The following is a 12,116-nucleotide window of genomic DNA, read 5'->3' as shown; positions in this document are numbered from 1 at the left end:
TGAGACGGAGACGTTACCACTGAGCCACGAGTTCGATGCTTCAAAGCGGTACAAAAGCGTCTCTAGTGAACGCGGTGTTGCCTTAGAAACGAGCTGTTTCTAAGGCTCAGGCGTGCGTCGCTTGCTCAGGCGCACATTTCGTTGTCGCGCCGAACGCTGCGTTGCTCGACGCTCACCGCGCCCGATGCGGGGCGCGTAGTCGCTGCGCCGTAGCCCATTGTCTTACACCCCTTGGCGGGTAGACGGGAACGCTGTCGCGTTCCACTCTTGAAAGCGAAGCTTAAGCGTCCTCCAATTTTTTCTTCTCGTCTGGCCGATTCGGCATTCTCGGATTGGCTGCCTGACTCCCCGTGGTCTTTTCCGATTGGTTGCTTTACTTCTTTTTCTTGTTTCATGCGCCGCGCATTCTCGTGCCGGACGCTCTTCGGCGTCGTTGTTTTCCTCCTTCCACCTCGGCGCGCGTGCACTCAGTGTCGTCTGCTCCTGACCGTCCCGAACACCGCACCGTGTCGCGCACCACACATCACATCACGTATGCGTAGGCGGCGAGTAAGGGCAAGAATTCATGTCATGCTTGATAACGTCATGCCTGCGCGTAAAGTTATCATGCCAAGGAGCCCAAAATAAGATTAACGCATATTTATTTAGGACAAGGAGGAGCCCAATTTTGTAGTTCGTCAATTTCATTACCAATCTCTGAGCAAATATAGATAATTTATCGCGTGTTACCAAATTAACTCTTTCTCTCTGGCATAACATTGTTCTTGTGTGCCCCTGGATTTGACGACATTTTCACTTCGGCGAAAGAACCTGTAAGGCAACATTCTACCGGTTCATTAGCGAACAATAGGTATCCGCACCTTCAGAACAATATCTGTGGCTTTCAGGGTTGCGTTAAGAGAGCGTACTTGAAATACCTTTGAGAAAGTACCCCACTTTGTAAGCGAAAGGTAAAAAAAAAAGCAGAATACGAACTTTTAACTAGAGCTGCTATGAATATTTCGCTGATGTTCTTTTTGAACGCATTCAGTGATTTCATGGATAGCTCTGTCGCGTTATAACCTGAAGTCATTTTAATCTGAGTTCATTTCGAATCTACTTACGTCAAATTTTCGCAACTCCTAAATGCACGGAAGGTGACCGGCAATATTTTTTTTGCCCTGCTATATTGACCCGCAATATTGTTATTGCCTAGCCAAGTTCTGTCCATGGCCATACGGGTTGCGAGAAGTGCATACGTTGCTACGTTCTAGTATTTCGGTGCCCAGACAGGTCAGAAGGTGGACACATGTGCTCTAAATAAGCGGTGAAATTGCTGATCCAAAATCATAGCAAGTTTCCCTGTAAACTGTGTCAACAGCGCGCTACGCTGTGTGTTACGGCGCTGCTGTTCTCACGCGAAGTTTCAGCGCTGGTTGCCCATACGAACCGAGAGAGTTTAGCAACTTCACGCAACGACGCAAATTTTTCTTATACGCAAGGAAATTTTGTTGTCGCTGGCAGCTTCGAGTATCTCCGTAGCGATCAATGAATAGCCACCTTCTATTCCTTTCGGAACGGGTCACTCTCTAGCTATCTAAAAAAAAGATAATCAGCTTTGTTGAGCATATATGCATCTTTAGTGTGTACACATCAATTTGCCATAATAATTTTCCGTGGTTTTGTGACGTCGTTTGACAGAAAGAAAAGTAGGCGGGTCCCGAAAACATTTTTACCGACCGTGGACGGCTAATGGTGACAAAGGTCTGCAATCGGAAAGAAATGCTTTCCTTCTATTTGGCCTATTCATGCTTAATCAGTGTGTACGCGTTATTTTCAGATGGGAAGTTTTCGAGGTTTTGGTGACGTCCACTGGTAGACAGGCGAAACGAGCGTGGTTCCAAAAATGTTTGACCAGTGGCGGCGAGCTGACGTATGTAACAGAATTACTAACAGATTGGAAAAGTTTACGATATAGCGTGCGTGCAATCTAATCTACATTTTCAGCATGCAAGATCTTGGTTGCTCCACCCTCAAGTACAACTTGTAAGCCTTCGTGAGCAACCATAGTTAATTCGTAAAGCAACTACGACATTCTCAACCACCTACTGCATAATGACCATCGTAATCAGCAGCAGCCTATGTGACGTTCACTTGAGAACCAAAGCCTCTCCCAGCCATCTCCAAATACCGACAAGCTGCGTCGCCCAGCATCGTAGTATGTAGGAAAATTTCCCAATCTATCAAACCGCGTTATCTTCCACTGTCCTCGGCTGCTTTTTGCTATCTCAAAAACTCAGTTTCTTACTCTACTGGACCATAATTACTTTATCGCGGCCATAAATAACTCGCTGTACTCATTTGCTTTTAATCTCAACTGAAGCATGTCCTCTACAAAAGCCCTCTCTTTTACCCACACCGTCATAGTCCGAACTAACGTAACACGGACCAATTTCTACGTCATAACTCGTTGCGCCATCCTACACTACGCGAGTTTCTTTGTTGTCCTGCAAATTTCTGTCCAACGTAAACAGGGTATGTTGCTACACCATACAGATTTTTAAAATTTAAAACATGTATAAGTTCCTATAGGCAATACCGACGTAATTTACGGCTGTTAACATGTGCTTGGAATATAAACACACACACACACACACACACACACACACACACACACACACACACACACACACACACACACACACACACACACACACACACACACACACACACACACACACACACACACACAAACGCGCGCGCGCAGACACAAACACAAGCACACAAGCACGCACACACAAGCACGCACGCACACACGTACACAAAAAAATCAGTTTTTTTCCTTAATGCCTTGGTGACAGTCACTTACATGAAAAATCGAGAGGCAGTGACTTTTTAATGGACACTATTTTTTGAAGTAGTAAAGATTCTTTCTTATTCGATATATTGAACACGATATATTTAATTTCAAGGATTAACTGCGGCAATATGGAAAGCGAGCGCGCCCTGCTGCTCCGTCTGATGGAAACGCCCCGTATATAAGTGTGCGACGATGCTTCAATAACTCGCAGCAAATCGAGGCACAGAATCTGCCGCACATACGTCACAGGTGAACCGCGCGGTATCGGTACCTGCCGCCTCCCATTTCATGGCGCGTTTTCCTTTGACTCGATAGTGGGGCGGCCCTTTCTGTGCTCCCGATATGTTCGATTCCGTTACTTCCGGATTTATTGATTATTATTATCTCGAATTATGGGCGAGTTTCCAGTTTACAAAAGAAAGGAAGCTGCCATAAATTGTGACTGCCTCCAAATTTGCAACTTGAGAAACTGCTCCCAAGGCACTGATAGAAAAAGTTAATCGTTGCTTTTTGTATACTTAGTCTTGTAACACTTGCGTTATTAGAGAGTTTTAGCTCAGCGGGTTTACGTTTCGCTCCACTCGCGGTCTCCACCGTTGCGCCAGCGGAGCGGCTCGCGAAAAAAGAATTTTAGCCCGGCGGATCACTCACCTGCTCGAGCGGAGAGAGCGGGGCGCTCTGCTTCCCCACCTAGTGGTCCGAATAGGAGTTACTGAGAAATGAATTTGAATTACGCTAGCTTTTATAATGCAACAAATGTTGAATAAAGATATATTACATGTTCTCAGTACATTATTTGTTAATAATATACTGAGTACTAATGTACGGGTCAGCGCCGCAGTCGCCGTCGTCGATGCAGAACTGCCGGCGTTCATGTTCGCGGCTGCCATCTTGCATTTCCCATACACGCCCGCGCGCGCTTACGCACGCTCGCGCGCTGCGTATACCCTCCGCTGGGGAGTGCTTTCCAGCGGGCGTAAACGCTGCTCCGTAAAACCGCTGGCCGCTTCAGCGTTGTACGTATGCGCAGTCGTGTCTCCGCTCGCCCGCTCCGCTCCGCTGGCCGTAAACCCGCTGGGCTAAAACTCTCTATTAGCGCCAACGTATGTATTCCTTTTCAAACAACTACTGTGCATAACCGCCACGTTCTCTGCGCCTACAGTCTTTTATCAAATATATGTACGATCTAAAAATACGCTGTATGTTCTATTGGTAGAACACATTGATCGTACACTTTTCAAGGATTCCGGTAAGCTGGTGGTCCTGGCTTGGAAGCAGCTGCTTTTAACTTTCTTGCAAACCATTTACCTAAGACCTGCCAACTCAATAGCGCATTCCGGATTTTATTTTCGTTTGTCAAATGCTCAGCGCTGGTCCGGCTGCGTGGCCTCCTGCACATGCCGCAGCCTGGCGGTCTTCCACTTCCGGTGTCGCTGCGGCTACTTCCGGAGAAAACGGATCCCCGGATTGTCCTGCGGGAGATTGCTAAGGCCGGGGAGAGCAACATCCTTCTCGACGTGGCTACACACAGGCTTGGCGATCTGTTAAGACATGTAGGGGAAACTTTTTATGTTTTTCATAGAAACTTATTGGTGTGAGATTAAACGCACCGAAAATTTACAAATGAAATGACTCCATTCCGGCAAAGCATCAGGCTAGAAGCCAGAAGATAAAGACTGGAACGATTTAAGGTGACAGTTACAATGACTGGCAAAATAAAAGTGTAATTTTTCGAAATTTACAGTTTTGAAGAATACTCTCCTCCAAACAAAACGCTTCCTTCTTTCGGGCCATGTTATGTCTCTTTCTTTAATATAATTTTTGCACGCATCATATTAGCTAGGGCTGTAGTTCGCACTCACTTTCTGTAACGTACTGCAACTCCAAAAATTCATAAAGATGGAGCATGTATATGTTCGTAATTATAATCCCTTCGCAATGATTTGCTTATGCTACTTTTGGGAAGCTGCATGTAGAGTAAAATATACGTGCTTTCTTTTTTTTATTTTAGTGCGTGGATTTCTTTTTGATTTCAGTATTAACATTAAGGTTGGAAATTTTCCTTATAGTTACGTGCATTAAGTCCCATGTATTTATGAGCGAAGTTTGAGTGTGGCATAAATGGTATACTTTGAACCAATTGCGCGCACAATTTTAAAATAATATTCCTAGCGGACTTACAAATCTGTTTTGTTATTATCTTTCTTGAAAACAGAAATTCTGAGTGCTAACGACGCGCTAATCTATTTTCAGGCCCAAAGAATTGGAATCGTCAACGAGTATCACAACTTCATTGTCACTACACTGGTAAGCTCGAACGCCTGTGCCTTGTTTGGGATGGTGTCGACCTCCGTGTTAAGCACTTCGAGAGGTGTTTGCATTTACAAACGTTTCGGCTTTCAGCAGCGACACATTTTAAACGCATGTTTCATCTTTTTCATGTAGATTTAGTTTTCAAGCACCAAGTCCTTCCTTTGAAAAAAATACAGCTGTCCGCCTATGAGTGGCCCAGAAGATTTTTTTCAAGTTACGGTTCGAGAGTAGATCCTCAGAGAATTTCATATTTTCTATTCTAATGTAACTGGCGAGTTTCGTTCTACACGCAGGCATTCTTATTGCAAGACATAGCGTTTTCTCTATCAACGCAGTATCCACACTGGCTGCAGCGATGCAAGTTTCTGACTACACTCGTTGCCCACGACAACCCTTCTTATTTGCCTCAAATGATCTCCGTAGATGCTCGCTTTTGCCTGAGGGGCGTATAGTGTTGGCGATCTACACTCTAAAAGAAATTGACCCCCTTTGGGGCATATCTTGTCCGCAAACAATAATCGTCATCTTCCTTGCTTGCGTTTTCTCTCTTGAAAACTCGGCGCTCGCTACTCTCCTGTCGAGAATGCTGTGTCATGCTGATAACGCGCAAGCCGTTCGTGACTAAGAACTGCCGGGCTCACAGCGTTAAAGAAACGAAATGCGGGCAAGACAGATGAGGATTATTGTTTGCGAACAAAACACAACCCGAAAGGTGTAAACTTCCTTTACAGTGTGATTTCGCTCTTGCTACCGGCTCTGCGTCGTGACAGCTTGAAATAAGCATTCACATTAGCCTTCGCTTTGCCTTATCTCATGCTAAAGACAAAAATGTATTGACGATGATTTGTCGTCTTTATTGAGATCGGCCGCGGGTTTACGAACTGTTAGGCCTAATACGCCTCTGACAGTCATGAAACTGCTTGTGCTTAGGATACGGCGCCACACCATTTAACGCTGCACAGTGGAAAGCTATTTATTTATTTGTTTGTTTATTTATTTATTTCACTACCCTAAGGGCCAGTTAGGACATTATACAGGTGAGGGAGGATGACGTATTATGGTGATTTCTGCTGGCGATGTCGGCATATTACATTGGTCTCACAGCACGTTTGCAATTTCTTCACGGGCGCCAGGTTGTAAAACGACTGTATTTATTTTTACCATAAAACATTATTGCTACTTCCCGATTTCATGTGCATGTGGTTGTCTCTTACAGCAGGGCGGAGAATACATACATACATACATACATACATACATACATACATACATACATACATACATACATACATACATACATACATACATACATACATACAAACATACATACATACATACATACATACATACATACATACATACATACATACATACATACATACATACATACATACATACATACATACATACATACATACATACATACATACATACATAGAAATATAAACACCTGGGGCTATTCTGCATGTGCCTACCTAGTAGACATGTGCATTTCGTCTAGGCTGAAGTGCTGATTGGCTGGGGGCACGAGCTCCTCATGACGCATACACCGCCCAGCCAATCAGAACTCCAGCAGCAGACAAGATAGACATGTCCACTAGGTGGACACTTGCAGAATACCCCCCGCCCTCCCTTTCTCAATTGTTCGTTTGGGCGTTATTACACCTCCGCAATCCCAAGCAGTACCGTTCAGCAGGCTCGCACATATCCTCTTTAACAACTTATATACTTCATATGAATTTGTTCGGGCGCGGCAGCCGCAAACTGAAATTCCATTTAAAAGCTAACCTACGCAAATTAAGAGGGGCATTCAATTAGGCGTATAAAACTTCGGTGCCACCGTTCCTAATCACTTAATTATTTAGGCAATCTGAACCAACCGTAACATACGGTCGTCATGATAAATCCCAAGGTATTAACCGAAAATGATAGCGGTACAAAGACGCAAGAACAACCTGAGCACTCGACACTGCGTAAGTAAATAGATTGGTCCAGCTTAAGAATGGTAAGAGGGTTTCTAAAGCAGTCAGAAAAACATTTTTTTTTGTTTAAACCATAATTCGGCAAAAAAAGGTGGATGCACATTCGTACTCACACTCCGATATGTTCACAGGCTCTCTACTCATTCACGCTGACGTGAATGAGTAGAGCTCGCACTTCTCCATATACTCGCTCGTGCTCATAACGCCTTCCGTTAGCACTCACCTGCGCCCACTCACGCTCATACTCGCATCCACTCCCACTCACCGGCACTCACATGCACACGTCAACTCACACTCGTCACGTTCGTGTGCTCACGCGACCAAAAAACCACGGTCGGTGACTTTCGTACTAACGAGAACCGCTCCTCACTTCCTGCTCCCTACGCAGACTCGTTTATACTGACGCCCACTGATGCCTTTATTCACTCACTGACGCTCTATGCCAAGCCTGCGTAGTGATTTCAAAGCAAGCATGAGTCAGAGGAGGGGGATGTTCATGTGTGAGTTTGCCCACCGGTTGTTTATTTATTTATTGATGTACTTATTTATTTTTCTTAAAGTTCTCCAAGAACAGTTTTACGCCTTAATAGTGGTGAACTTGTGTTACACAAAGAACATGAAACCGAATAACAAAACAGATTATCTCAAATAACAGTGGTACAAAGTGCCACAAAAAATGGAACTATTCAGAGACACAAGTCAGATAATGAGCAAGTAGTAGAAATGAATATATCAAGATCATCACGCAAGTTATTTTGTTGCGTTACAAGAAATGTTATAGCGTTAGAGGTGCAAAAGCAATTCACGAAGAAAATGTAGGAGTACGCAGGTTCGGGAGAGGCACACAGAACGTTACGGCTAACAGTAACCACGGACAGGACAAGTGGTTGTGAATTAGTTTATAGAAAAATAGGTAATCACGGTAATTCCGCCTTATCTCTAGGGTTCTAATATTAAAAACATGCGTAGTACACGCCCACAGGCATAAAACACACGGCGTACGAGAAATAGATCGTACAGGATACGAATGAAACGTCGCTGAACATATTCAATTTTCGCAACATTGGTAAAATTAATACAGTTCCATACAGTTTTTTAAAAGCATGTGAATACCATTTGACCAATCAACTGCACAATTCCCATATCTTTAGACTCATTTTACTGCAACAGATTATGATTGCAATCAGCGCAGTGTCAACCGCACACTGAAATATTTTAGCATTCGGCCGTAGTGTTCGCAATATCATTGATATAACTGCTAGAAAAGGGCACCAGAAGCGACTTTTGATGTTCACCATATCTAAATGGCACACATTCAATCTATGTGTTATCTGAGAGACTACGTGTGAACAGTTAGGAAGGTTATTGCAAAAATAGTATCATTAAGGAAGTCGGAGTCTAATATTCTCTAATTTGTGCAAAGTGACGTTATGTTATGTAATTTCTAAAGTTATTGTCGAATCAAGGAAAAATCCAAGCACAGTATTATTTTGCTCGCGTTAAACTAATTTCCCAATTGATTAGAGGCATTCACGCGATATGTAGAAATTTATTGCTGCGCAGTCAAAGTTTTTGAATAATGTTTTCACTCACTCACGAAAAGTTTCTGAATAACCCAACTATGTTTCGCTCCTCTATGATGTGTCCCATTTGGTTTAGATTATGTTGAGTAGACGTAGCAGGCGTGACACATAAAGTTGAAAAATGATCTCCCGCCACATTTTCGTGCAAGACTGCTGCGCATGTTCAAAGTATAAGCACCTAGATGCTATATGACGAATACACGACCACGTGAGCCTCGAGGCTACATTTTCCTCACGAGTAAAATTATGTTAGATAATATGCCTTCCGTTTAATTTCAAGTGTATATAATTGGCACGTGATCCCAGGTAAACCACTAAATTTGCATACTTAGATGGAGTGGCAAAGCTTTCCCGGGAAGAACTCGACGCATCCTGACAGATTGAGCCATGCCTATAAGTAAAAGAAAAGGTGGACGAAATACTGTAACCAAGTTGTGAGCGAGCCATCAATCAAATATTCCGTATAAGCAGGACTTTAGCGAACAATTCCGAGTAGTCTGTCTGAAAAAGAGATTTAAAAAAGCTTCCTTCGTTGACGATTTGAAGAGAGAAAGAACATGAAAATAATTTTTCGATGGTTTTCCATTTGCAACGCTATAAGTGATGGTGATCAAACTGCGCAGGACTTGCACACGGTGGACCTCTCTGATCTGCAGAACTCGGGAACCAATTTGACCGGTTTCCTGCTTCTGAAGAGAGAGCTCTGGGAGCAGGACATCGGTGCTGTACGCGAGAAGTACACTCAAACTGGCGTGTACCCATTGTTTCTCGCGCATCGAGCCTCCTGGAAGCAATTAAGGGTGAGTTCTTAAAGCCGCCTATGTTGTCTTAAATAGGGCTTGCTGAATCGTTGGCCCATTCAAAAGATAAAAATTCAGGGTGCCAACTTTGATGATATTATTGTGAATATAGTGCCCTCATTCGTTTTTGCGTTTTCATTCGTGTTCTTGGAGTCAACATATATATATATATATATATATATATATATATATATATATATATATGTAGGCTGATTCAGCGACCACTCAATAATTTTGAATGGATGCCCGTGGAAGATAGCTGAATTCCAGATTATGAGCCGGAAGTGGCGGACATTACTTGCAGAAAAAATTGAAATGCAAAATTGACCAATTAACAATTCAATAATTTATTTTATAGCTAATTACCTTATGAACAATATTGCGATTTACAAATTCTAGCAGCGGAGTTCGCAAGGCGGATCCACATGGAACGAATTCTCAGGAGGACACCAGTTTCGAAATATTAATTCGCGAATTTTGCGGAAAAATGCATTGGTGTTCCAGTTACTTGTGTGCTTCAGTGCATAAAACGACGTTTTGTTAACAAATTAACTAGTTAATTAGCGCGTTAGTTAAAACCTTAATTAGTGAGTTTTAATTAATTATTCAATTTTAGATCTCAATTTTTTGTGCAAGTATTGTCCGCCGCTTCCAGTAGACCAGCTCATGAACCAGAATTGCAATATATGCCACCGGAAACCTTTAAAGATTTTCGAAAGTGTTCGCTGAAACACCCTGTATACGCTTAGATAGATATTGATCCATAGATAGATAGATAATGATCTCAAGAAAAAAAAACAGTGAGATTTTAGGGTATCGGCGTACATAGGCGATAAAGAATTAGTACTGACTGCTTTTATCATTCATGAAATTGAGAAGACCCAAATTTTAGAAGTGAAATGTTGGAGAACAACACAATGCATACTTAAGACATTCTTTTGGCGGGTTCAATGTTTATGTGGATAGTTTCGTTAGGCGGGTTTTGAAAGCGTAGTACATTGGCGCTTTTTCCATTGGCGTTCATCGTAATGGCATGAAACAGCCGCTGAGCCAGCGCTATATCTATAGGTTAGAAGCAAATGATGGACGACCAGATACTCGAAACATTCAGGTGGTAAACCAATTGCAAATGGCAAGTGCACGCATGCTAGAGGCGCTTCGTCACCGGTGCACTACTTCGTAAACCCCGTGTTTTCGTCCAGACAGACGCGGCTCTCACTCAAGACGCGCTGAACATACTCGTGCGAGCCATCCAGAGCCTAGCGAAGGCCGGTACACTGGAAACGCCACCCAGAGTGAGCTGCCGTGCCAACTCCGCGCCGGGCAACTGGGCGCCGTCCGACTCGCTCGTCGATGCTGTCAAGAAGGTAAGCTACAAGCGGCCCCAACGCGGCTGTCAACAACAGTGGCTATTAGCCAATGTAGCCGTGCTCACTGAAGAAGATAACAGCGGTGCCGACTTGTCTGTAAGGCCACCCGTCGGAGAACCTGTTGATCCAAGAATTTGTGATGTGGCATTGAAATGCGGTGCACCAACTTTATTTAGATTTCTAGATTAGGCAGGGATAAAATACGCTTAATATGATGCCATAACGATCCCATGCTCCAAGATGTGCTTGGTAGATATTTTAACAGACTTAAGGGTGCTAAAAGGATGTTTTCGGTCTTTAAAGGGATACTAAAGGTTACTATGAAGTCAAGTTAAAGTGATAAAGCAATGCTCTAGAACGTCTAAGGTGTCAATATAATCGCGATCAGAGCTTTAGTAACGGAGAAATTGAAGTAACTGCATGACACGATTTGAGCCTCCTCAGCGACATTCCGGTACTTCCGGTACAAGTATTCAACAACTCGTGTTATAAGGATAATTTCATTAGATTATAAGACGGCAGAAAATGCTACTTGCCTACTTCTATTAGATTCTAAGAAAAAAAAAATGACATTTTGATGTTACCCTTGAGTAGTATGAGTGATCGAAAGGTTTCGTTTTCGCTCGACTCTGCGCGCTCGACTGCACCGCGCGCGCTTTGGAGTTTCAGTTGTTTCGTTATCGCGTCATGCTGCGGTGGTCCTACTGGCTCGCGAAACTTGCAGTTGGAACAAGCAGCGAGAATGCCGAGTCCATGTGATGTCATGTGCTGCGCGAATGGTTCGCGGAACTCGGCCAAGAGCAGTTGCAGCGGCAAATCCAACGTTACTTATCACTGTGTGCCAACGAGTGGACCTCTCCGTTCGAAGTGGTTATGTCCCGTACCTTTGCCACAGCGCGCTGGCAAAGAGCCGAAAAATCACGTAGTGTTCTCGCTGCACTTTCGTCCAGAGGACTACGAGTTCAACGCCGACTTACTGAAGTAGTGTGGAGTGCCTTTCAAAGCAGGCCGCCGCTGGCACAAATAAAGAACCAGCGTATCGTCGCGCGCTTTCCCTTTTGCTAGCCACCATGGTTCTGCTTTCGCGCTGCTGTTGGCTCTGTCTTGGCTCTGTTTCTGGCCGCGCGTTTGCGTTTCGCGCAGTCTGCTGGCGCCGTTTTACTCACCGACGGCGTAACACACCACTATGAGACAATGACGTCCCCACTCCATTGGAGGGCGGGCGATTTGAA

At 43.9% G+C, this 12,116-nt stretch overlaps 1 protein-coding gene across 1 annotated transcript in view; it reads left to right on the top strand.

The window, feature by feature from the left end:
- The window catches only part of LOC142586223 (glutamate receptor ionotropic, kainate 2-like), a 98,048-nt gene that overhangs the window by 54,162 nt on the left and 31,770 nt on the right, over positions 1 to 12,116 (top strand). The window contains exons 4-7 of the mRNA XM_075697474.1: positions 4,208 to 4,392; positions 5,093 to 5,146; positions 9,338 to 9,514; positions 10,717 to 10,881. Of these exons, the coding sequence (XP_075553589.1) occupies positions 4,208 to 4,392; positions 5,093 to 5,146; positions 9,338 to 9,514; positions 10,717 to 10,881 (581 nt within the window). The remainder of the gene's footprint in view (positions 1 to 4,207; positions 4,393 to 5,092; positions 5,147 to 9,337; positions 9,515 to 10,716; positions 10,882 to 12,116) is intronic.

This window comes from Dermacentor variabilis, chromosome 6 (genome assembly GCF_050947875.1).
Source record: "Dermacentor variabilis isolate Ectoservices chromosome 6, ASM5094787v1, whole genome shotgun sequence".
NCBI lineage: Eukaryota > Metazoa > Arthropoda > Arachnida > Ixodida > Ixodidae > Dermacentor > Dermacentor variabilis.
Note: the sequence above shows the minus strand (reverse complement) of the source record. Positions and strands in the feature narration are given on the sequence as shown.